Here is a 25,737-nt window from a genome sequence, read left to right as displayed (position 1 = left end):
GAATTCCAAGGAAAGTGGCAAAACACTTTCTGTGTTGACTCAGACTGATATACCTTTTCATCAGGCTGGCAGAGCTCAGACACCCCTGACCTGGGTCCTGCACCTTGTCCTTGCCTCTTTTGACCCACTATCTCAAGGCACCATGTTGATTCTGCCATTGGGGAGCTTTGTACTTAAGTACTGAGCCATTTTCAAGGACAGGCTCCAACCTTCTGCTTGTTGGCTTGACCACATGAATTTACATTAGGACTCCTACTGGGTTTTCATTTCTGGCCACAGGCCTAATTTCCATGCCTATCTGTGAGAACGTGGTGTCTAAAGACAAAATGCAAAACACTTGAGAAGCTGAAATGTAGAGGGTAAATGTAACAAACTCAAGATGCCCCTAACTTTTTTCCCTGGAAGGTTTTCCCTACAGAGTTCTCTATTCACCCAGAGCCCACCTGTAACAACGGTCAGTGAGGGGTGTGATCACCAGCCGGGGGGAGTTCCCCAGGTACTCATAGCCATACTGGGCCTCTGTTGTGATCATCTGCACCTGCACATCCTTCACCTCCCAGTAATAGCGCAGCTGGGAGATCCACTGGAAGTTGTTTGGATCATAGACTCTGCTCTCAAATAACTTGGCCACCACATCACGAGCTGTTGGAACAGAAAAATGCACACATGTAGAGCTATCAGCATCCTCCCATCTCCACCAGAAGAGGTTTAAAAATGTCATCCAGGCCACAACTCATTCTTCAGACAATTTTAAGCTCAACTACCTTTCTTGCCCACCCCAACCTATAGGCAGTAATATCTTTCAGATGTTGGTCTTTGCTTCTCCCAAGGGGCCAGGCAGAGAATCTGCTGCACTGTCTTCTCTCAGACTATATAGTACAGTAGAGGGAGTAAAGGTGCAGACAATGAAATCAGACTGCCTGGGTCCAAATTCTAACTAGTTATGTGACTTTGGACAAGTTACTCAACCTCTTTGTCCTTCAGTTGGTAATCTGTAAAATGTGGATAACTTGTACTTGCCTGATAGGGCTATGAGAATAATATAATGAATATGTATGTGTAGGAAGGAAGGAAGGAAGGAATGAAGGAAGGAAGGAAGGAAGGAAAGAAGGAAAGAAGGAAGGAAGGGAGGGAGGGAAGGAGAGAGGAAGGAAGAAAGGAAGGAAGAGAGGGAGAAAGGAAGAAAGAAAGAAAAAATGAAAGAAAAAAAGAAATGAACTCCACCTGGCATATAAAAGCATTACAGAAGTATTAGCTATTGTTATCATTCCTAACCTCTTGTAGGACTGACTCAGAGGACTTTGCAATATGTAGTTACCCTCAAACGCTGTCTTATTTCCATATGACCCTGTTTGCCCTGCTCCAGGCCTCTAGGATATCCTAAGAGAATATAATCAGCTTGGGCTGACATAGTAGGGAAGGGCACCCATGAATCCATGTTTAGTTGTATTCTTTTCATCTGGAGGCCTGAGAAACCATCTGGCATATACAATTCTAGGTTTTCTCCTTTCATAGGATTGTGAACCTAATTTAATTTTCTCACAGCACTGACATTGAAGAGTGGACAATAGGTTTATGGGACTCATTAATTATTTTTCAGGTAATTCACAGGGCCAAAGCTACTAAGATCTCAGAACAAGTATAGCAGCTTGAGATTAGGATCTCAGAAACACAACTTTGCAAAGGGATGTCTCTCCATGAGGGAAGTCTTTATTACAGTAAAACCCAAACCCTTGCAGAAGAGTCCTTGAATACGATTACACCAACAGCTCTTCTTTCCTTCCCAAGGAATTCATTGATAATTCCCTTCTAGGTTCTTGAGAAAATCCACAGAGTGATAGCGTGAGAGACCCAAGAGGAAGATAAATATCAAAGAACTGAGTTGAGGACACCTGCATTATGCTGTGTGTGTGTGCATGTGCATGTGCCTGTGTGTGTGAACCCAACAACCCTGGTGCACCCTGGGCAGTAGCCACACCTGTATGTATTACTCCTGCCAGCTGGATGTGTGTCCAGATGAGGATCACATCCCCACTTCCTTCTCCCTGATTTCATGCTGGTCTACCAAAATGATATCAGACTGGAACAAACATCAGCCTTAAGGAGTTGAAGCTGTCATGAAATGCCAGCAGGAATCTGAATTTGAGCAAGAACGAAACTGTTCCCAGGCAACTAGCCTGGTCTAGCCCCAGTTTCCTTGGTGATGACAGAGTGAGGATGTGGAGGTGGTTTATTTTACATAAAAACCCTAGTTCTTCCTCTTCTTTTTAAAGAAAGAGCTGGAAGACATCATCTCCCACCCACTCCCTCCCTGTGTCACTGTGCATTTCCAGTCTCCTGGGTTTAGAATCACAGACATAGGTTCAAATTACAAAGAGCTACTTACTAACTGTATGCCTCTCAGCAAGTTATATATCTCTCTAAATCTCAGGTTCTTAATCTGTGAAATGTATGTAGACATGAGATAATGTATGGCAAGCACTAAGCACAAGCTTGGCAACTGGTGAATATTAAAAAATATTAACTCTAGTCAGTGCAAGGTAATAGCTCCCAGTGGCAAATCTCAGGAATGGCAGTTGCCATCACTGTCTCAGTAACAACCCTGCTCAGAACCACTGACTTCTCTCTCTCCTTACCCCCACTCCTTAATCTTAGTTGGACAATCTTCTCTCTAATGGGAAAGGAGACCCTGAGACCTTCTATCCAGAGTAGAGAGAGGCAAGCCTGGCTGTTGTTCCTGTATAGGTGGTAATGTCAGGAAAGCCTCAATGCTCACCGTGAACATCGATGACTGTGAGGGCCCCCAGGGTGAGGCGAGTCCCATTGCTCAGCTTCCCTCTTACCAGTTGGACAATCTGTGTGATCTGATCATTGCTCTTTTTCAGAAAATCCTGGCAGGTACATAGGAGGGGGACAACTGGTTAAATTGGATTCACCCCTGCTAATCCCTTCTAGGGGAATGTTACCTTCCACCACCCCATGGCTGAAGCCAGGCTCCTGAGTGTCATCTCTCCAGCTCCCTTTCCCTCAGCTCCAGTGTTAACCTTTACATGACTTTCAAATGCATTGTGCTAACTGAAAGAAGCTAAATTTAAAGGCTAGATACTGTACAGTTTTATTTTCAATATTGTGGAAAAAGCAAAACTACAGGGGCAGGAAACAGATTGGTAGTTACCAGAGGCTTGGATAGGGGAAGGGGTTGATTATAAAGAACATGAGGGAATTTGGGTGTTACACACATGTATGTGTTTATCAAAACTCATGTCCTGGCTTGTGTGGCTTAGTGGATTGAGCTCCATACTGTGAACTGAAATGTCGCTGGTTCAATTTCCAGTCAGGGTACATGCCTGGGTTGTGGGACAGGTCCCCAATTCAGGGCATGTGAGAGAAAGTCAACTGATGTTCCTCTCACAATCATGTTTCTCTCCCTCTCTTTCTCCCTTTCGTCTACTCTCTTTGAAAATAAAGAAATAAAATCTTAAAAACAACAACTCAGAACTGTACACTAAAAAGGGTGAATTTTACTGTATATAAATTATAAAGAAAATGAGAATTAACAGAAAAACCTTGAAATATTTTGATATTAAAGGAAACATGGAAGATGTGAAAACCTTGCCTATAAACATGTAATCCTGGATTGGATTTTGGATCAGACAAAAAGGACATTAATGGGGCAACTGGTAAATTCAGATTAGATAATAATATTGTATCTTGCATCATTGTTGGTTTCTTATTTTGGAAAACTGTCCTGTAAGATATTTATATCGAATCAATCTGGATGAAGGATATATGGAAATTCTTTGCATTATTTTTGCAATATTTTCTGTACATATGACATTATTTTAAAATAAAGTCGAAAAACAAGAATGAGTCTTAAGAAGAAAAATAAATCAGTTGGTGGAAATTATGCTGTGTTGACCCCAGTGTAGGCAGACAGTTTAGGTCAGGCTTCTTCCTGGAGTGAAGGTTGTGAGAAGCCCCTATGCAGAAATGGCTTCTGGATCTGTTTTTTCTGTTTGTTTGCTTGTTTCTTTGTTTTTAATTTGAGCCCAGTTAGCCACCAGGAGCCCTTCTTAGTGCCTTCTTTCTCAGGGTTCACAAATGCTAAACAGCACACTTAGGATAGTGCTTACTTGAGGCCCGATCTCACACAATGAGACCATGAAGACATGCACAAAAGGGCTTCATCTGTATTTTTAATGCTTTATTTTACTGCGTATCAGAGAAGGAAAACTCTGACTCCAAAAAACCTCTGCTGCCTTGCGGCATACCTCTTCAGGGGAAAGGCTAAGGGAGTAAACCCCGACAGAAAATCCGGAGCCGGAGTCCCTAAGGCGGTTTGACGTTGTAGTCAACACCGGCAACTCCTGCGGCGCACCTGAAGCCAAGCTGTATTGACTCCGTCTTTCCCTTGGACCCTTCAGCTGCGAAGAGAGGGGGGGGTCTGCTGCATGGGCAACAGCAGACCCTCCATATCACCCTGCCCAGGCTCTGTAGCTTCAGCTTCACTGGAGAGGACACTCCAGCGTCATCGCAAGATGTCGATTCAACACGGGAGGAGACAGATACCGTGTCACTCCCGAGTTGGACTGCACAGCCATTCTCAGCGGTGCAGATGGACTCTTGAGAGGCTACACCATCGTCTCTCGAGACGGACGGCTGCCGACGACGACGACGACGACGACCCTAAGGAGCAAAGGCTGCTAAATCTCAGAATTGTGCAGCCTAGGATTTCTGTCTGGAAAGGACTGTGAGAGTCATTGCACTTAGAGAACTCCAGAACAGCCCCAATCCCAAATTTTCTGTCCTAAGGTCCCCATGAAAACTGCCTTCTGTGATGCCATGTTTTGGATATTTGATTTTCTTTTTTTATTTAGAAAACATGGCTACTCTAACTATTGATATATGTCATTCAAATCCTAACTGAGTATGAATCTCCTCTGCAAGCTTCATGACAGGCTCGCTTACCTGTAGGGTCTTTTCAACAAGGGCTTGAGACACTTCCTGGGTCCAAAAGATGGAAGAGACACAGATAACCACTTGGCCAGGCCACTGCAAGACCCACTGATTACGAGAGACCTAGGGAAGTGCAGTGGGACATTTTATAGGGTTTGTTCATCTTGCATGATTTAACATGATTTAAAAACATCCCCCATGATCTCACCCCCTTACAACAAGCTATGAGGCTTGACATCTATGGGATTACTGATTTAAGCCTTTCTCCTTGAATTTTATGAAAAAGAAAATCACCAAAAATGTTACCAACTCAACTTTTTTTCCTTCTCCTAATACAGAGAATTTACTAGTTATAATCAAGGTGGTGTTTAGAAAGTATTCACAACTACTCTTTTTTTAATGGCTACATAATATTGCAGCACTGCCCCATAGTTTCCTTAGTCATGGACCCCAACTTTGTTTTAACTATAAATCAGGCAAACTATGGCCTGAGGGCCAAATCTGTTTTTGTAAATAAAGGTGTATTGCAACCCAGCCATGCCCACTGTTTACCTATCATCTACAAAGGCAAGATAAAATAGTGTGAGTAGACTGCAGAGCTGGCAATGTTTACTATCTGGCCCTTTACAGAAACAGTTTGCTGACTCTTGCTGTAGATGCAATTGCATAAAATAACTCCCTACAGGTTTTTCTTTAATTTTTGATTTAGAATATATCATAAGACAAAAGATTGGCCTTTCATTTACAATAAAAACACCACGGAAAGGAACAGCAGGGTCAGTGTTTTACTTGAGTGGGAAGGTGTTAACTGAATATCTGTTTCTTTGCTAGAAGTTGGCCAAAGAGATTCTTTTCTTTTAGGCCTCTGTCCTACTTTTTTCCCCTAAAGCTTTGGGACTGAATGAGTTATGCCATTCAACGCATGTGTCATGTGAAAGAAAAGCCTGGCAGAGGGAGGGATGTTTGATTGGAATGTGCTCTTACCATTAATTCATTTCACAGAAAGGACTGATTCACTGCAAACATTTCAACAAAAACAAATTTACAAGAGAAGGAGAGGCACAGAGGGGTCAGCTGTACCCAGAAGGACTGACATGAGCTTTGATAGAAGACAGAGAAGTGGTCAGAACTGATCCATTTGACCTTTTCCCCAAAGTTCTTGTTGCTGTACCAACACCCTGGCACATGAACCTCCTTCTCATTTACCTGGACATATGCTTCAATCCCAAGTCGAATAACTTCCCGCATACTGGCAAGCATCACCAGCTCCACCTGCTGGAGCCACTTTTCCACCATGCCCTGTGAGGGAGACAGACAGGCAGCAACCATTAGCTAAGCCCAAAGGAAGAGGCCATCAGCAGAACCAGCTTTCTCTCCAGACAGGGCTGGAGGAAGGCCAAGGGTTTGCACCTGTGGGGGTTCAGAACCAGCCCAATATATTCCTCAGTGGTATGCAAATTATTTTGAGCTAAAGGCAATCATGACCCTGCAAGCTCAAGAGAAACTTTTGCCCCTGTCCCCAACTGTCTAGAATATAAACTAGGAATCTGGTCCATGATAAGAACCACCAGCAATGACTTTTATAAATGGCAAGGCAAACTACTAATTACTGAACATGTGCTCTCCCTGCAGTGACCTTCTGAAGCCCCAAGATACATTACCTCATCCCTAGCTCAGAAGGTCTTATAGAACTTAGTTTCCCTGTCTGTCTCTGATGCTCCCATCTATGTGGGATCTCTGACTCTCTTATGTATGTACTCCCTTACATATGTAATTAAATTTGGTTATTTTCTCTTCTTAACCCAGTTCATGCTTATTTGATTACTAGACCAGCCAAAAGAACCTCAAGGGTAGAGAAAAGTTTCTTCCTCCCCCACACACCTCTTTAAGCCAATATTCTTTAACTAATTGTTTTACTGCATTCTAGGAAGTACAGTATATGTCTTGTAAAAGGTGCAACAAGGGATTTTTAACATGCATTTCTTCCATATTTTCCAAGACAGACAACTTGTTGGGAGAAAAATGACACATTTATATTTCAGTTAATAAAATAAACTGCTTCTTTCTTTTCTTTTCCTTTCTTTCTTTCTTTCTTTCTTTCTTTCTTTCTTTCTTTCTTTCTTTCTTTCTTTCTTTCTTTCTTTCTTCTTTCTCTCTTTCATTCTTCATTGCCTTTAGAGAGAAAGGAAGGTAGAGGGAGAGAGAGAAACATTGATGTGAAAGAGAACCATCGACTGGTTGCCTCCTGCATGTGCCTTGATGTACTCACCCAGACTGAGGATCAAACCTGCAACCTAGGTATGTGCCCTGACCAGGAATCAAACCTGCAACCTTTTGATAATGGGAAAATGCTCCAACCAACTGAGCTACACTGACCAGGGCAAAAACTGCTAATTTCTAACAAATAATATTAATTCTTTCATTATTTCAGTGGTTCCCAAATTAGCTGTGCATTGGAATTTTCTGGAGATCTGTAAAAATAAATAGACACACACACACACACACACACACACATACACACACACAGGCCTGATTCCCACTCCCAGACATAACAGGCGTGGGATGTAACCTGGGCATCTGGATTTCTTCCAAAGCTTTACAGTTGATTCAAATATGAAGCAAATTATTTAGTTCCAGAATTTCTGGCCACTGTAGCTGTTGACTTCAGGCACCCATGAAGCTAGCTGGTGTGTGATTGGGTCACTTGACACCAGCTTGTGTATGTTGGCAAAAACAATCAGCAAAGTGAGGCTGAGTGGTTACCTATTTCAATGATGGTGCTTTCTTGTCCAGCAGGAGTAGAAGTAATTTACACTTTACTCATTATATAATGACACATATATAAAAACTGGAGTTAAATGGGATTGATTTCATGTTTTATTGACCTTTGAAAACATCTGCCCCAGCCTGTCTGACTGAGTTACTTTTAACTGGGCTCTGCTCATGGAAATCTGAGCAGCATCAGTTTGGATCTGATTCCTGGTACTGCCCCCATATCAAGTTTGGTTGAAATCCTCCCACAAATTTGTTTTGTCACATCAACTACAGTATACTCCCCATTTTATTTTATTTTTTCACATTTTATTTATTTTTAGAGAGGGTAAGAGAGGGAGAAAGAGAGGGAGAAACAGAGGAAGAGAAACATGATGTGAAAGAGAAATAGATCATTTGCCTCTTGTACGCGCCTCAACCAGGGACCAAACCCACAACCCAGGCATCTGCCCTGACCAGGAATCGAGCTGGTGATGTTTTGCTTTGTGGAACAATGCCCAACCCACACTGGGCAAACTGTTTGCTCCTCAGTGGGCAAACTGAGACTATGAAAGATGGAGTTACTTTCCAAAGTCACCCAGTCATTAAGTTGTGGAATCCATGTGTTCCACACTGAGGCATACTGAAACTAGAATTTAAATGTTTAACCAACGTGTTCTCTGCCTCTACATTTTGCTCTGTTATGGAGAAAAGAACCAAAAATGGGTAAGGGAAATTACTTTGGCTTGAGCTGGGTAGATTTTCTTTTTGAATGGAACAGTTTCTTTTTCTGAGCTGATCATGCCCACAATCTCCGAACTGCCTGTAAACTCCAGCTTGGCAATTCCTTCAAAGCACTTTTTTAAATGTGGCTGCACTCGGAGGGGGTCCTTGGTTTCTGACAAGATCTCCAGCAGCTCATCATTTGACAGGAAGAAGAACCTATATCAAAGCAAAGGAATATGGCAACTGAAATCTCTTATGAGAACAACTTTTTCCAACAAGTTTATATTCCCCAACAGGTAGATGGCACCCAGGTGAAGATCAGCTATGTTCTAGCATCTGCTTAAGGCTCACTTCTTTCTCCATTTTTCATCTAGTGTATGTGGGATGGAGATGATTTTGACTCTGAGAGCAAGAGAAATAATGGAAGCTGGTATAAGGTTGGGCAGAGGGGAGAAAGTTCTACCTTTTTAAAGACAACCAGATAGAGCAGTGGTTCCCAGACTTGGCTGCACTTCAGAATCACTTACTGAACTTATTTGAAAAATTCTAATGCCAAGGTTCTACTGCCCAGAGATTCATGTGTAACTGATCTGGAGATAGACCTGGGGATTTGTATTTTTAAAAATCCCAGTTGGGGGCAGGTAGAAGAGGGTAGAGAGGAGGTAAATGGTGATGAAAGGAGACTTGATTTTGGGTGGTGAACACACAATACAATGTACAGATATGTATTATAGAATTGTACACCTGAAACCTATATAATTTAATTAACCCATGTCACCCCAATACATTCAATTAAAAAATAAAAATCCCAAGTGATTCTAATGTGCAATTAGTGTTGAGAATCACTGGGCAGGAGAAGGAAAGAGAGAAGGCTTTCTTTTCTTATCTCCAGGTATGACAGAAGGTATAACAGGTGTGAAGTAAGAAGTACATGTTAATAACGAACTTATTTACATGCAGAGGCCTTTATTTTGCTTTAAATTACTAATATAAGATAGATTCATTCTCTTGCTCAGGCCCTCAAGGCAGCAACAAAAAAACTTCAGAAAATGTTCAAGAAACAAAACTGTACTGTGACCACTAGGCTGAAAGTTCCATTATGAAAGGACTATATGATTATAGTCTTCACTATATATGATGGATTACAAAAATGGCCACAATATTTGCACCTAATCTCATCAAGAGGCAGAATCTACTTTCACATCTCTTGAACCTGGGCTGTCTCTATGTCCCAGTATGGCCAATAGACTGTGGCAAACATGAGTCTGTGTAAGTTCGAAGCCTGGACATCAAGAGACCTTAAAGCTTCCACTCTTGCTGGTCTTGGGAGACCTGTGGCCACCACCATGTGAATAAACCAGGCTAGCCTTCAGCAGGCTGAAAGACATGTGGCCCAACAACCTGTTGCCCCAGCTGTTAGGAAGCCAACCACCATACAAATGATTGGGGCCTTTGAGTACCGGATGATTATAGTCACATGAGTGAGCCCTGATGTGATCAGAAGAACCATCGAGCTGAGAGCCCAGCCCAATTTGCCAACCCACAGAATTGTGAGCTAAATAAATAGTTGCTGTTTTAATCTTGTAAGTTTTGGGGGTGGTTTGTTATGCAGCAAAGCAAGCTAATATACTGTAGCTGCAGTGTTGAGCAGGGAGGAAGAGCTTGATAATTATTTGTTGGCTGATTGACTAATGTGAATGTCAATTTCTCCCACTCCCAAGTAAAATTCAAACAGGTGATCTCTATAGATTAATTATGTGTGACAATGAATAATGCTCAATGGCTGTAAGAGTAACACAATATATTTGTATAATTTAAAATTAAAATGAGACTCAGAGAGGTTAAATATTTTATCCAAGCAACCTAGATTTGAATTCTAGCTTGTCCATTTACCAGTATTGCATTTTTTGACAAGTTACTGTTTCATCCTTTATAAAATTGAGAAAAATAATGCTTCCAACCTCACAGGGTTATTGTACAGGTTAAAAATAAGTTAATATGTGTAAAGCACTTAGAACAGTGTACTGGCTGTTATTTGTATTTTTATTAGGAACAACATCCATGGGTATAGAATTAGAAGTCCAAATCTCAGAAGTTTCCTCTTCCCAAGTTTTGTACTTCCAAATCGAGTTTCCTTCCACTATTCGTGCTATACCTGCGTTGTCCAATACTGATGGCATTAGGCATCTGTGGCTATTTACATTTATAAACTAATACTAAATAAATTAAGAATTGGCTTTCTCAGTTACACTAGCCACATTTAAAGTGCTATATAGCCACATGTAGTCTATGGCTACTGTACTGGACAACGCAAATATAGAACATTTCTATCATTGAGAAAAGTTCTACTGGACATACTACACTAAATAGATACCAAGGACATTTCTGAATCCCAAACAACCCACTTTTTTTTTTTTTCTAATGGAAAGCAGAGCACTAACTTTGTCTTCATATATGGGAACACTAAAGTGTACTTCTCTTAAAGGCAAATTGAGATCAAATCTACATCCTAATTAGAATCAAATGACATGGAATGACTGTCCATGGTCAGCTAGAGATGGATAAATTATCAGGAGTGAGGACCCTCCTTCCTGAAACTATCCCTTTAAAACTACCTTGATTTTTATGCAGAAGAACATTGGTTCCTGTGGGAAAAAGAGTCAGATATTTATAAACATACCTAGCAGAAACTACAAAATTTGATAGCAAAACAAAAAACAACTTAGCTGACATTTCTTAAACACATATTCTGATGCTAAATCCTCTACATGCATTATCTCATTTGATATATACAACAAATATACAAGGGAGAGGCTGTTATTATACCTCTATTTTATAGAGAACCTGAGACTTGGATAGATTTGTCAAAGGTCTCAAGGTTAATAAGTGGAAGACCTGGGACTCAAACCAAGCTCTGTTTAACTCCAAAGTCCTGGTTCTTAATCTTGACTGCTATATCCCTCTAACTGGGTATTTGACCATGTTGGTTGGCCAGCGTGTGGATTTGGTCTCCACTGGTATTCATTCAACTTTACTCTAAGTAAATAAATAAAACATGAAGACATTCCTTACCTCTGAGAACTGTCTCTTAGGGCATGGGAAACTAGGAAAGAATATGGAATGGATTGATAGAAGCCAACTCTCACTATAAAAAAGGTAACTGTCTAGATACAGGCAATTCCAAACAAAAGGACAATAATGAATACCTGGGGAAAAATAGTCTCTTCTTCTCCAAGTAATCATTTAACCCCCTCTGGATGTCCTCCAACAGAATGTTTGCTTCTTGAAGCTTCTCAGCCATCCTGGGCTGGTCTGCAGCCACCAGAACCCTGGCATCTTTCATCTAAATTCCATCAAAGAAGGCGAGAATCACCATGGGCTTCCCAGACTCTGAGAATGGTCATTATATGAGTATGACCAGCCCACCAACTAATGATGTCCTGCCCAGTTAAGTGTCTCCTAATACCACAAAGGTGAATGCTCATCTAACATGACCCTGTTCCTCTGGCCATGGTTCACTGGGCCAGGGTAGGACACCTGAAACCAATTGAGACAATTATATTTTAACTGATGGGATTTTGGAATTCAGCTCATGACATTCTATACTAGTCTGGGCTGGCCCCTTGAAGGAGTGAGCTTTGCTGCTGTGTGAAGATCATCTTCCATGATGTGACCAAGTGGCAGAGCAAGCCAGTCTACAAGAGAGATGGAAAAAGGAATAGAAATAGCACTCTGTGATTTTCTGAGAGAGTTCTAGATTCTAGAGCCATCTTTTATACATTTTCTGCCCTTGAGTTCCTGTGACACGATTTGGTCTTCTTGTTTGAGCTACCTTGAGTGTGTCTCTGTTACTTGCAACCAAAAGTTTTAACTAATATGAAGTTGGAGGAAGCAGAATATCATGCAAACTGGCTCTAATGGCCAAGTAATAGAAATTACCCCTTATCTCATTCCTACAAAATACCAGGGCAGATAGGTTCCCGTGGGCCAAATTCTTTATAAATACACCCCAATTTGGGCACACTTGACTTCAAAAAAGAAAAAGAAAAATCATCTGTTAATAAATACTCCTGGATGCCTTATACACCCAGTGAACTCAGACTTCCAGATCTGTTTCCAATATCACCCCCTTTAGAGGCCTTCTTTGACATTCACAAGCAACTAAATCATTTTTTCTTTGTTCTAAAATCTTCTTGCATATACTTCTATTATAGCTCTTATGGATCTAAGACTGTCTTCTCACAAGACAGTGAGTTCTGTGAAGGCATATATCATATTCTTGCCATCTGCAAATGTTTTCTAACTCCTAGTACAATGTCTGGGTCATTGTAGACACTGAATAAACATTTTTAAAATATCTGAATAACTGAATATGGATAATCATTTGAATTCTAAATCTGTAAAAGTTTTATGGCATTACTCTGCAATAAATAGACTTCTCCCTCATTAGAATGACAGCTAAATTACACAAACGGTTAGTACTTACCCCAGGGGAGGTCGAATTTCAAAGACCTCCACTTTTTATATTACATATATCCATGTTTGAACTTTTAATAAAACTTTTGAAATTAGAAATATATAACAATATCAAATTTGGAAAAAATTTAGTTTACTTACAGGTTTTAGGGGGCATGGCTACAATGCAGAATGAAGAACATCTGTATGGCATCTCACATTCCTGCTGATGAAATGCACTGGAAGGCACAGACTTACCGCTTGGGACATGAGTGATTTCCAGTAACTATGAACAATGGCAAATTTCCTGCCCTCTTCTGGCATCTGGGCTATGATGTCCTCTGAACTGAAGATAGGTTCCAGGTATAGCCAGGTGGCTTGGCATTTCAACCAGGTGTCTAAAATTTCCTGCACACGGACTAGCTTTTCTTCCCACTTCTGCAAATTTAGCATTTTATAGCTGAATCATTAACTTGCCACTCTGCCTCACAGGCCCAAAGGGATGGACTCATTTATTATTCACTCATTCTCTTGTTTAGCAAATACTTATTGAGTGCCCCCTATGTCCTGGTCATGGTTGTAGGCAATGTGAATACAGCAATGAATAAAACAAGTGAGTCCTTGCCCTCATGAAGCTTGCATGCTGGTGAGATTATAACAATAGTAATAATTACTGCTATACATAATAATTATTATCACTACTATAACAAGTGATAGCTGAGTGCTTTATGGAGGTGAAACCAATTTAATTCAATAGATGGAAGATGGAAATATTATTACACATCACACTCTACAAATGCAGAAACTGAGAAACAACAGTTTAAATAACTTGTTCAAGGTTATCTAATAGAGGCAGAGCCAGAATTTTAACCCAGGCAGTCTGGTTTCAGAATCTTTGCCCTTTGCCTATGCCACTTCTGTAAACAATGACAAAATAAGACCAAGTTCCTACCCTCAAGGAGTTTACACTCTATATTACTCTAGTCCAGATGACATTCACATTCTTTCCAAATGCATTTTTATTTGGTACATTCAAATCATCTTATATTTTCTTTTCGCAGACTTGGAAAGGCTCAGCACGCAATATATTGAAAGGTTATTTACTTTTAGTCTTGTGTTATATTTTTCCAATCAGGAGAAAACGAGTTTGTTTGTTAAAAAAACTTACAAATCTCCTCCTTCCTCTGAGAAACCAAGAGCTAACTGGATGCCATGAAAATATTCAGCCTCATTTCCTCTTACCCAGCATTCCGCTTCTATTGGTTTGATGAATGGGGAGCCGCACATGGTCTGGGTTTTTATCACGTGATCATCAAGTAGCAGCTGAATGTCATCAACTGCACACAAGATGCTTGTATCCTGCAAATAAACACACCTCAACCTGTCAGAATTATGGCATCCCCACTTCCCATGCTGATCCCCAGAGTCCTTACAGCTCAGATTTCCATTCTAGTGGGATAGGAATCTATGTCTTATAGGAGATGGAATATCTAATTTCTTCTTTCAAAATGTCCTTAAAGCACATATTTTCCACCTTTGCAGAAATCAGACAAGGCCTAAGCCCAGACCTGAAACGGGTATGTGTCATGGGGAGGGGTAAGAGTTCTGCCCTGCTCTGTGCTCCCACTTCCCGCGCACTTGCTCTCCTCTGTCCCTCAGGCAGGAACAGTTCTAAGCTGACAGCTTGGGCCCAGCCTAGTGGTTTTCAAACAAAGTGCTGAGGTGCTCAGGGCACTGCAACAAACTCATAGTAAATAATAGTGGTTATTTAAAAATAAAATACAGATGTATTTATTTCAATTTATATGTATTTTTTTCAAACAGGACACAAATACTTATTGTTTGAATGTAATTACTTCAAAAACATAGCTGTGAGCTATTTCTTTTGGTCTAGGGAGGGGAACAATGAAAAAAATACTAGACACAGAGGACTACATGCACCAAGCAAATTTGGAAACCTCTGACTCCACATTTACTGGGTCATATTTTACAAGGAGGTAAGGTTACTGTGACTTAAAATTCAGTCCCTTGCATGGCATTTTTGCTCATAGGCCATTCTGGCAAGGAGGCAGGCTAGGATCTGTGCCCCTGTGCGAGGTCTAGTCTTTCTGTATATTATATACATAGGATATATTTTCTCATCTATCTACCTTTTTTTTTTTTACTAGTAGCTCTACACTAGTAAGTGCGCCTAGCTGTTAATAAAGTGGTCCATTGATTCCCTTTTGCTGTTGATTCTGTCTATACTTGCATCTGTCAAAAACTGAAGATTGGCCAAGGGTAACAAAGTTATTATTCTTAGGTCTCCTAACTTAACTCCTCGTCTTGGGCCACAGCCTTGAGGAGATGGTGCAGCATCAATCTGCTGGGACCAATGTGTGAGGTTTGCTGAAGAGTCCCCACATTCCCCACATTCTTCTCCCTTCCATTGGTTCACCCATAGTTCCTATCCAGGTGAAACTAAGACAATAGGACTATTGAAATTGAAGGGGAAGAGAAGTTACAAAAAGATCACAGGTGCTTGGGGGCTGGGGCAGGTATGAAAGGCCTTTAGGGTTTTAGTTCTCAATCTGCATTTGCACACTGGAAAGACCAGGGGTGCCTTAAAAATACAGATGTCCAAGCATTTTGGGAATGAAGGAGTCAGAAAGAATCAATTGGGATTTCTGTTTTTTGAGAAGTACTAAGTATTGTTTACCCGAGGTATGCTTCTGAGGGACCTGAGGAGCCTTCCCTGGGAGATGCTAATTCAGGAGGCTTGCTCAGCTCCTTTTGCACTGAGAAAGCTTGTTGTTCTGAATCAAAGGCATTTCTCATTTGAAAGTGCATCCCTCCTTACATAATAAAGTTTAAAAAGAAAAGAAAAGAAAATGCATTCCTCCAGCAGTACCTGGAGGAAGGATAACTGGCCTAGGAAGGCAGCTGGCAGAAAACAATCTAATGTACAGCATAGTGATTATAGCCAATAACATTGTATTAAAATCTTCAAAGTTGCTAAGAGACTAGATCTTAATTGTTCCCACCACAAAAAAGAAATGATAATTATGTGACATGATAGAGGTATTTGGAATAGATAAATGTATCAAATCCACACATTGTACACCTTAAACTTATATAATGATATGTGTCAATTATGTCTCAATAAAATTTTTTTTTTAATGGTTAAGGATCCTTCCTTTGTGAGTTCTGTTGCAATTCTGAAAGGATTCCTCTGTCATATACTACACAATAAATGGGCTCTTCTTGGGGCTGGAGAGTTGGACTGAGACTCACAGTGTCCCTGTACTTTACAAAGCTGAATGTCCTATTAACCCAGTCTAACTTCATTTTCTCCAAGTTTTTCTCCAGAGAGTATTCTTTACTGGCGGCTGCTCCAATGGGCTCCAGTCTAAAAAGAGAACATAGCGACAGCAACATCAATAGGAAGAGGCAATGAAAACATGGCAAAGGAGAAATTTCAGCTCAGCCTTAATAGAAATTTAAAAGGCACTTAATTTTACTAAAGTGTTTACTATCCTAATCTAAAATTTGCCAACTATCTCCAGTATTTTAGAGGTTTTTGTTTGTTTGTTTTTTACCTTGGCAGTAGTGGCATTTTGGTCTGTGTTATGGGATGAATTGTGCCCCTCTAAGAATCATGTGTTGAAATCCTAGCCCCCAATACCTCCAAATGTGAGGTGCTCTATTTGGGTATAGGGTCTTTAATGAGGCCATTAAGTTAAAATGAGGTCATTAAGGTGGGTCTTAATCCAAAATGACTGGCACCGTTCTAAGAAAAGGAGATTAGGACAGACACACAGAGGGACAACCACATGAAGATAAAATCTGCATCTAAATACCCCTTGCTGGAGCTGCAAGGAGGGGCAATGTTGTTTTTACCAGGTGACTGTCTTGCTCTCTCCTTCTCCAGAACTAGCCACCCTCACAGGCATGAGTCAGGCAGTTAAAAGCCAATTAATTGGGTGTCCTCTGCTTGAAGACATTGTCCTACCCTTGTGGCACATCCCCTGCTTAGGTTTAGTTTTTGAGAGGAGGAGGCAAGGATTTAACCTTCAGCAGAAATTTCTGGCCTTTCCAGGTCTCCTTCTTCTAGCTAGGCCTTTACATATAAATTTGCCTCACTCAAAATCTTCAACCCTCCTTCTTGGCTACTTTATTTTTACATCCCTACCACCCCCTTCCCCCCAGCCCCCTGTCTAGCCTGCAGCAGAGTAATTGCTGTATTTGTTTCTAAACTGAACACTAATCTAATCTTCAAATGCTAAATCCTAGGAAGAATAGGGCACCTAAAGGCACTACTTAAACACACTGAAGGTGGTGGAAACAGCAGGGGGCCTACTCTCCTCATTGTAGAGAAAAAAACTGCTTTTCCATTTGAGCCTGGTATCCTTGCCGCCTTTCAGGGAATAGCTGCCACTGTTTAATCCCTCCACTACAGAAAGGCCAGCATCTGACCCTACCAGGAGCGAATCTCATTATCACCCAAACCCTAACATGTTACCCCCTGAGAGAAATAGCAAGTGGGGAGCTGGCGGAGGAATTATCTGGGTACATGCTCCCTTCTCTATGTCTGACCTGACCCTTTGCAAAGAAAAACTTGGTCGGTTTTTAGAAAACCCCAGCAAGTTCACAAAGGGGTTTAACCATTTAGCAGTGACTTATGACCTAACTAGGAGTAATTTACAGATTGTTCTCTCCCACTGCTGCACTGTAAAAAAAAAAAAAAAAGTGGCATATGATAGGGTTTGCTAGGGCTTATGCTAATCAATTGGTCTATCATCATGCTCAACATCTCATACACCAATTAGGGAAAATGCAATCTTAATTCAGGACTCTAACTGGGTCTATCAAACTGGAACAGACAAGGAACCTGCTCTATAGGAGCAAAAGGGTGAGTCCCAATCACTAACTAGATTCCTCCCTTCATTATGAGAAACTGAGGTGAAGCTAACCCGTGGCTACCCTAGATCTAACTTTAATTTGCCAGTCAACATACACAAATTCTTTTAGAATTGCCAGAGATGTCTGGTAGCTTAGAACTGCAGGATAACAGGGGATGCTCTGTAACCCACTAGGGAACTCCTTGAGCAACTGAAGGGGAACACCTCTAGAGACCCAGGGAGTTCCACTCTCTCTCTTTTTGATTCAACAGAGACAACTGGTAGCTTAGAGCTACAGGGGACACCTTGTAACTCTCTAGAAAATTCCTTGAGCAACTGAAGGGAGATTCCTCTAGTGACCTGGGGAGTTCCACTCTTTTCTCCGTTTGCCATGGACAAGATGGGAAATACACACTCTATCCCCTCAGGATCCCCATTGGTATGCATTCTTAGAAACTGGGATAAATTTGACCCTGAAAACATTAAGAAAAAGAGGCTAATTTTCTTTTATAATACAGTATAGCCTGGCCTCAGTGTAGGCTAGGAGATGAGGAAATAGGCCTGAAAATGGGTGCAAAAATTACAACACCACACTCTAGCTTAGACCTGGTTTGTCGAAGGTTAGGCAAATGGTCAGAGGTTCCCTATGTTCAAGTCTTCACAGCAATATATCAAAATTCATCTCTTTGCTCTGAGCCAAAGGAGGAGGCTCTTTTGGGGGCTAACAATGATATTCTAAATGACCCTCTCATAAGTTCCCCACCTGTCTCTCAGGGGAAGGCTAGTTGGCCTTAGAGTCCAGAAGACTCAACCCCTGAGCTGACAACTTCAACCTCTCCTCCACCCTACTCTCCAATATAGCCAAAATTACCAGCTGAAGAGAAACTTTGTCCAGTGGAGCACACTCAGAGAGGAGACTCATATCTCCCCACTGCTCCTGCCCTCCTGCCCTCCTGCCCCTGAGAGAAATAGGTACAGAAAGTCCTATTCCGGTACATGTGCCCTTCTCAATAACTGACCTGCAGCAATGCAAAGATAGATTAAGAAACTTTTCTGAAAATCCCTCACACTTTACTAGTAATTTTCAAACTGGAACGCTTGCCTTTGATGTGTGCTGGAGAGACCTCTGTATAATTTTAACCACTTGTTGCTCTCCAGAAAAAAAAAAAAAACACAGCAAATTTGGGAGGAAACTCGCAAATATGCAGACCAGTTACATGCTCAAATCTTGCAGCTCAAACAGTCCCTGATCTCAAGAGCCTAACTGGAACTATAATACTCAGGTGAAGAACACCATGATTCAGTGTTTACTAGCAGGGATGAAACAGTGTATTAGGAAGCCTGTAAATTAAGACAAAAATCAGAGAAATAACACAAGGAAAGAAAGAGAATCCTGCTCTCTTTCGCAACAGGCTGGTTGAGGTACTAAGGAAATACATGAATCTAGATCCATCCTCACCAGAAAGTCAAGTATTAATGGGACAATACTTTGTTAGTCAGTCTGCTCCAGATACTTGCAGAAAGCTCAACAAATTACAACTGAGTGCACAAACTCCTATGGTCCAGTTGAGAGATACTGCCTTCTCAGTTTTTAACAACCACGATTTAGGGGAAGAGAGAGAAACAAATCCAGCATAAGAAAAAGAGAGGACCAAAGCAGCCCTGCCCAGGCTCTTTCCTGTTGCTAGATTCCTTGGAGTTCAAACTTTCCTTAGACTTCCTTTATTTCCATAGCTCATTAACAGTCCTTGAAGCTTTTATTAAAAATCTTGACTTCCGGCCAAGATGGAGGCCTAGACTGACACGCTCCATCTCCCTCCACAACTAAGAAGAACTACAACTATGGCAAAACCAGAAATAACAGAAGTTCCAGAAATTAAAGTTACATGGAAGTCCAACATATGAAGTTATAAACAAATGGTGCTCATCTATATGGGTAGGGGGGGCAAAACCAGGGCAGAGAGATCAAGCTGTGCTGGCAGCGGTAGCTGCAGCAATGAGTGGCGGGACTGCGGTAGGCACAGACACCCATATTTAAGAGAGGCGAGAAGCATCAGGGGAGCACCATGTCTGCAGGCCAAACCCATCAGCTTGCGATTCCAATGCTGAGGTAAGGCAGACCCGTATTGCCTTGGACTGTGAGGCCCAGAGGGTGTGAGGATGAAGGAGGAGGCCCCTGGTCTCTCAGCAGAAAGTGAATGGCAGGAATCCATCTTGGACCCCCGCCCCCACACAAAGCACCACAGTGTGGTTGAAAGGTTTGTCCGGTAGTGATGAGTGCACAGGGCTCTGCCCCTGATAGCGTAGGAGGTATGACAGCCTCACACAAGAAGGAAAGGAAAACAAAAACTGTCAGGATGGCAGGGATCATGATACAGATCCCAATCACACAGCTGACCAGAAAGCAAATACATGAATTAATGGACAAACACAGAGATAATCTTTCTGAGGCTCAGTTCATGAACATCTAAATTATAGGGTTGTCAGAAGGTGAAGAAGAAGAACTAAAAATTGAAAAATTATGTGAAAAAATAATGAAGCAGAACTTCCCTAACTTGGGGAAGAAAATAGACTTATAGATCCAGGAAGCACAGAGAGTTCCAAATAAACTGGACCCAGACACATTATAATCAAAATGTCAAAAATTAAAGATAAAGAGAGAATCTTAAAAGCAGCAAGAGAGAAGAAAATTATGTACAAAGTGGTCCCAATTAGACTATCAGCTGATTTCTCAAAGGAGACTCTGCAGGCAAGAAGGGACTGGCAAGAAATATTCAAAGTAATGAAAAGCAAAAACCTACAGCCATGATTACCTTATCCAGTGAAGCTGCCATTCAGAATAGAAGGGCAGAGAAAGTGCGTCCAGGACAAAGTAAAACTGAAGGAGTTCATCAGATCCAAACCACTGTTATGTGGGATGTTAAAGGGACTTGTTTAGAAGAAGGAGGATCAAAACTATGAACATTGAAATGAAAACTGTATCACAACAACCAACAACAGAAGCTAGGGAACTGAAACAAAGGCAAACTAAGTAGGCAACAAGAGTGGAAAAAGAATTATAGGTATGGGGAACATTTGGGGGGGGAGGTCAGCAGGGAGGGGGAAGAGGGGAAAGGGAGGGAGGTGATACAGGAATTAAGAAGTATAGTAGAAGGGAGTGGAGTAGACAGGAAGATGTCGGGAAGTACTATATGCACAACCAATGGGCATGGACTAAGGGGGGGCACAACTGGAGGGAGGGGGAATCACTGGGTAGAGGGCAGCAGAGGAAAAAGAAATTGGGACAATTGTAACTGCATAATCAATAAAACATATTTTTTTAAAAATCTCAACAGGTCTTCTTGCTTAGTATTTTGAATCTCCCATCCTCTTTCCCAGTCTTCTTAAAAGTTGTCAAAAGCAAATGAGAAAACACTTGGGCTTTCTCTACAAAAATTAGTAATTCAGATTACGTGTATGGTCTTTATATGTTTAGTATTCATGAATATAGTCTTTATGTGATATGCCTTTGTCTATGTATTACATGTGGTACATTTTCTGCTCTGGATGACATAACTAGCGTGTCATATTTTATTGGCCTAAAGAAATTAAATTCTAAAATAAATAGGATCCTGTGGTTTGGACAAATTATTTGATGTTAAAACCAGTTTTAAATTTTATTATTATTTTTTGAGTTATTACCATAAAAATGTGTTGTTTTACAAAAAGCTTACATTATGATCTTTTGGTTAAGTTTGTTTGACAACCTTGCCGAAGTTTAAATTTTAAAAACCGAGAAATGACTTTGAGTTATTCCAATGGGCCCCTGGAATACTTCAAGGATTTGTTCTCTTTATAAAAGAAAATGTTTTGAACTAATTAGGCCTATTTCATATGCTTGAAATTACATGGGAAGTTTTGCCAAATAAAACAATAATAACTATTTTCATATTTTTTTTGTTAGAATGGATAATCTAGAGATTTTAGCCTGCCATAGGAAGAAACTTGCAAACAGTTAAAGCCAAGTTCAAACTGAAAACTCTCAGGGGTAGCAGGTGTCCTGTCAGTGACACCAGGAAAGCCAAGAATGATGGATCCCCATGGGACATTGAACAGTGGTACTCCAGGTGTTTGTAATTCACACATTAGAAATCCATGAATTGTTTCCAATGCTCAATGCACACTTCTAATAAGTCATGTACAGTATTTTAAAGCCTCACATACTGTTTGGTCTTCAGATACTTTGAAATTGTATGTTAAATCTAAAAATGCAGGCTTTGTGTCATTCTTCATTTTATAGTAATTATTACTTACCAAGAAATTGTTATCTTAGAATGTTATATCTTACAAAGAAGCAAAGTCCTTTGTCAATTACATTATAATCAAATGTATAACCATGTCATTTTATAAACAGTCACTATTTTAATTTAATGCATTTGGAAATGTATCTTTGAAGAGGTTTATGAAAAGGACTATGACTTACTCTAAATTACAGGTGTCTAAGCAGGTCATATCTCTGAAGTAAATGGTGATTTCTAGAACCCTAAGGGTATTCATGGAAATACTGGCAAATATTCAAGACAAACAGAAATTGGCTATATGGACTAAATGAACTGAAGATTACTAGTATTTTTATGACTTTGTTCTTTTTGTTTTACACATATAAGAAAACTATTTTTCCTAGAGCAGTTTTGTAAATTATACCCCCATAAGCAATATTGAAACATTAATATTTTTCTCCCTACCTAATCCCTCCAGAATTTGACAACTCTTAATAAGTATTAGTCTCATGACAATATGTTTGTCTGCATAAATCCAATAAGAATCTCTTCTCTTTGTAATAGGATCACTTTCCAATTGCAGTTTGTTAACCAAGTCTTTGGAATATCATGAACAAGAGTCATGCCTGCATTTAGGATTGACTTTCAAAGCTAATAAAAGCCCACTGCAGGCCTGGCTGATGTGGCTCAGTGGACTGAGCACCAGCTTGTGAACCAAAGGGTCCCTGGTTCAATTTTCAGTCAGGGCACATGCCTGGGTTGTGGCCCAGTCCCCAAGTTGAGGGTTTACAAGAAGCAGCCACACATTGATGTTTCTCTCCCTCTTTTTCTCCCTCCCACCCCCTCTCTCTAAAAACAACTAAGTAAAATCTTAACAACAAGAACAACAACAAAAAAAAGCCCACTGCAAAAATGGCCTGGTACCTTGCCTGGTCATTTAGTTCATGACAGTCTTTCCAGGTATGGAACAAAGGTTGCTTTCCTGAAAGATGACAAGGAAGGAAACTCTCAAGACTTCTTGGGGACATCAAGAACTTGAGGACTCCACCCAAACTTACAGGTATTACAGGAAAATCCAGATGGCAACTGTGTGGCTTCACTTCTTTGCCCTGAGAGGCTGGCTAAAGCTCAGTCTGAAGGCTCCCTTTGAAATTCCAGCAAAGCAGATTTGCTGGAGCCTATATAATCATTACTATTCTTGTTGCATTTATGCAAATAATCAGGCCAAATTGAAACTGGACTTAATGCAGTCTCTTTGATAAAAATGAGGGTAATTTTAGGGACAGAAGTTGTGTTTCAATGGAAATCACAATGTCCAATTGTCACCCACAAACTGAATTGAATCCTAATTTTTCTAGTTTTCTTCCAAGCTAATGTTTCATTTTTTTTTTCTCATCCTCTGACTTAAAATTACTGAGAACTACTGATACAGTGTCAGTCATAGAGAATTTACCAGAGTGCCTAATAATATCACCAGAGATATTTAAACTGAAGAAAAAAGAGGATATATCAGATTGTCACTGCTTAATCTCATTTCAGCAAAAGCCTTGCATTTGGGAGTCCTCTCAACTGACACCCTTGCAGGCTCAGAAACTGGTTTTATGATTTTCTGTGCTCATTAACCTTTGTGTTTTATTTTTTTAATAGTGTCTGCTTATGACTGTATTTACCTGATTGCTTGCTAGCACAGTATAGGCCACACTTTAGAAGCGTATCTACATTTCTATCTCCTGAAATGAGACTAAGTGGGATCATTTGAGATCCAAGATGGCAGAGGAGTAAGTGAAAGCTACACTAACCTCTTCCCAAGACCAATCTGGAATTACAACTAAATTGTAGAGAAATCATCATGAATAATCAGCTGAACACTAGTTGGAGAGAAGCCTTATAACCATGGACAGACAGAAGAAACTGCTTCACCACAATGTGACTGGTAAAGAGTGTGGAGGAGGTGCAAGAGGGTTGGCTGGGCTCCCATGGGCAGCAGCTGAAGTTCTGGAGTTATATTTCAGCAGATGGGGAGTTCCCCCTGAGAAGTGTGGGGCCTAAACCCCAAGCTGGGCTCCCCAGCCTACAGCACCAAAACTAGAAAGGAACCCAGATAACATCCAGTAGTGAAAAGCAGCAGGGTATCTGTCTGCCAGGGAGAGACAGGCGGAGACTCAGAGAGCTTCTTAAAGGGCCAACACACAAAATTTTGTTTGCAGCCACCTACCCTGGGGAAGGGTACTTGAGGAGAGTCTGGGGTTAGTGGCTCTGGGGAGAGAACTAAAGGAACAGCCACCAGGATACCTGTGCTGACTCATTCCTCATACTGTAGAAACCATCTTTCTCAGGCATAGCATTCCTTTCTGAATGGCATCAGCCTGAGGGGAAGCAATAGCCCTGCCCAAAGGAATTACTCTTCCCCACCCTGTGGATCTTAAGCTGGGCTGCTGATTACAGCTTGAGGTTATATACTGATTAGTTTAATATCTAGGTGGATCTCTGGGAGCTCTAGGAGACTTCGGCTGACCCTCACTCAGGCCTGGTGCTGATAGAAGCTGGCCTTCATGTACAGCCTGGTTCTCTCTGCACACAAACAGGCCTGGCAGAGGGATCCACATGGTTGTGGATCACTGATAGCTCCAAACATGTCGACCAGTACCAGTACCAAGCAGTATCTGACAAAGACCTACATCAGAGTCTTTACAGATCTACCTAATACAGAGAAACAAATACAAAAGAGCGACCAAAATGGGAAGACAATGCCATGAGACTCAGTTGTTTGGCCGAATTAACTTATTATTAGGATTAGATGGTTGAGTTGAATACAACAACTTCCTAATAAATGCCTCTACAATCTTGGCAGCTAAAGAAAATTTGGCCAGGTGTTGGATCTGCTACCCCAATCCAGAGTCCACCTCTGGAAAATACTCAAATTAGAGCCAACTTCATCAGTAAAACTCCTTGTAGCAGGCTTTAAATTCATCCACTGTCCAGGCATGACCTCTCTTTAAAGGTTATACGGTAATGGAACCCCACTGCCCTGTCACATTTTTACTTAGCACCTCTTTCCCTGAAGACCTTCAATTATACCACCACCTCCCTTTATGTAACTGAAACTAGGGATGCACTCCATGTTACAATGAAACTCATGTAAGAACTATTGACATGTTTTGGGGCTTGGCCTCCTTCGCTAGTACCAGTTCCCTCAATTCTTTAACTGAGAAATCCATATTTAAGCCCTTAAGACAATCTAATATATTATCTTACCCTAATTATGGCCCTAAGTGCACTCCAAATAAAATCCATACAGGAGGGATACCATACACTGTTACAACCTACTCCATCAGGGAAAATGATACTTCAAAATGCACTAGTTAGAAATTAGGAAAACCACATCAGGTAGTCCTACCTAAATCCTCACAACCCCCTGTAGGGTAACATATTCAAGACCTAAAATTAGACCCCTTTAAAGATTGTATTTCACTTCCTATTCCTATACTGTTAAAGAATACAATTTCATTGTTGCACCTCCGGGCCTCGTTTGGCTTTGTGGAACTCCTAACAACCTTTTTACTGCCTGTTAAGAACTCTTAGAGGCAATTGCTCACTCACATCTTAATAATTTTCTCCATGGAGGTGACTGTACTCTTGGTACTTTGGCCCCTCATGGCCTTACTATTTTAAATATTATCCATAGCTCAGGGGGGCAGACCATAGCCAGG

At 40.9% G+C, this 25,737-nt stretch overlaps 1 protein-coding gene across 1 annotated transcript in view; it reads right to left on the bottom strand.

Moving 5' to 3' along the window:
• Positions 1-25,737, bottom strand: part of DNAH3 (dynein axonemal heavy chain 3) — a 286,172-nt gene that overhangs the window by 152,752 nt on the left and 107,683 nt on the right. The window contains 9 exon segments of the mRNA XM_090277784.1: positions 444-642; positions 2,777-2,891; positions 4,969-5,079; positions 6,163-6,255; positions 8,448-8,649; positions 11,640-11,776; positions 13,147-13,326; positions 14,131-14,247; positions 16,162-16,276. Of these exon segments, the coding sequence (XP_090133910.1) occupies positions 444-642; positions 2,777-2,891; positions 4,969-5,079; positions 6,163-6,255; positions 8,448-8,649; positions 11,640-11,776; positions 13,147-13,326; positions 14,131-14,247; positions 16,162-16,276 (1,269 nt within the window).

Source organism: Furipterus horrens, unplaced genomic scaffold (genome assembly GCF_987537825.1).
Source record: "Furipterus horrens unplaced genomic scaffold, mFurHor1.1.pri manual_scaffold_5, whole genome shotgun sequence".
Taxonomy (NCBI): Eukaryota; Metazoa; Chordata; class Mammalia; order Chiroptera; family Furipteridae; genus Furipterus; species Furipterus horrens.
The sequence above is the reverse complement of the archived record's forward strand: the minus strand, read 5'-3'. Positions and strand labels throughout refer to the sequence as shown.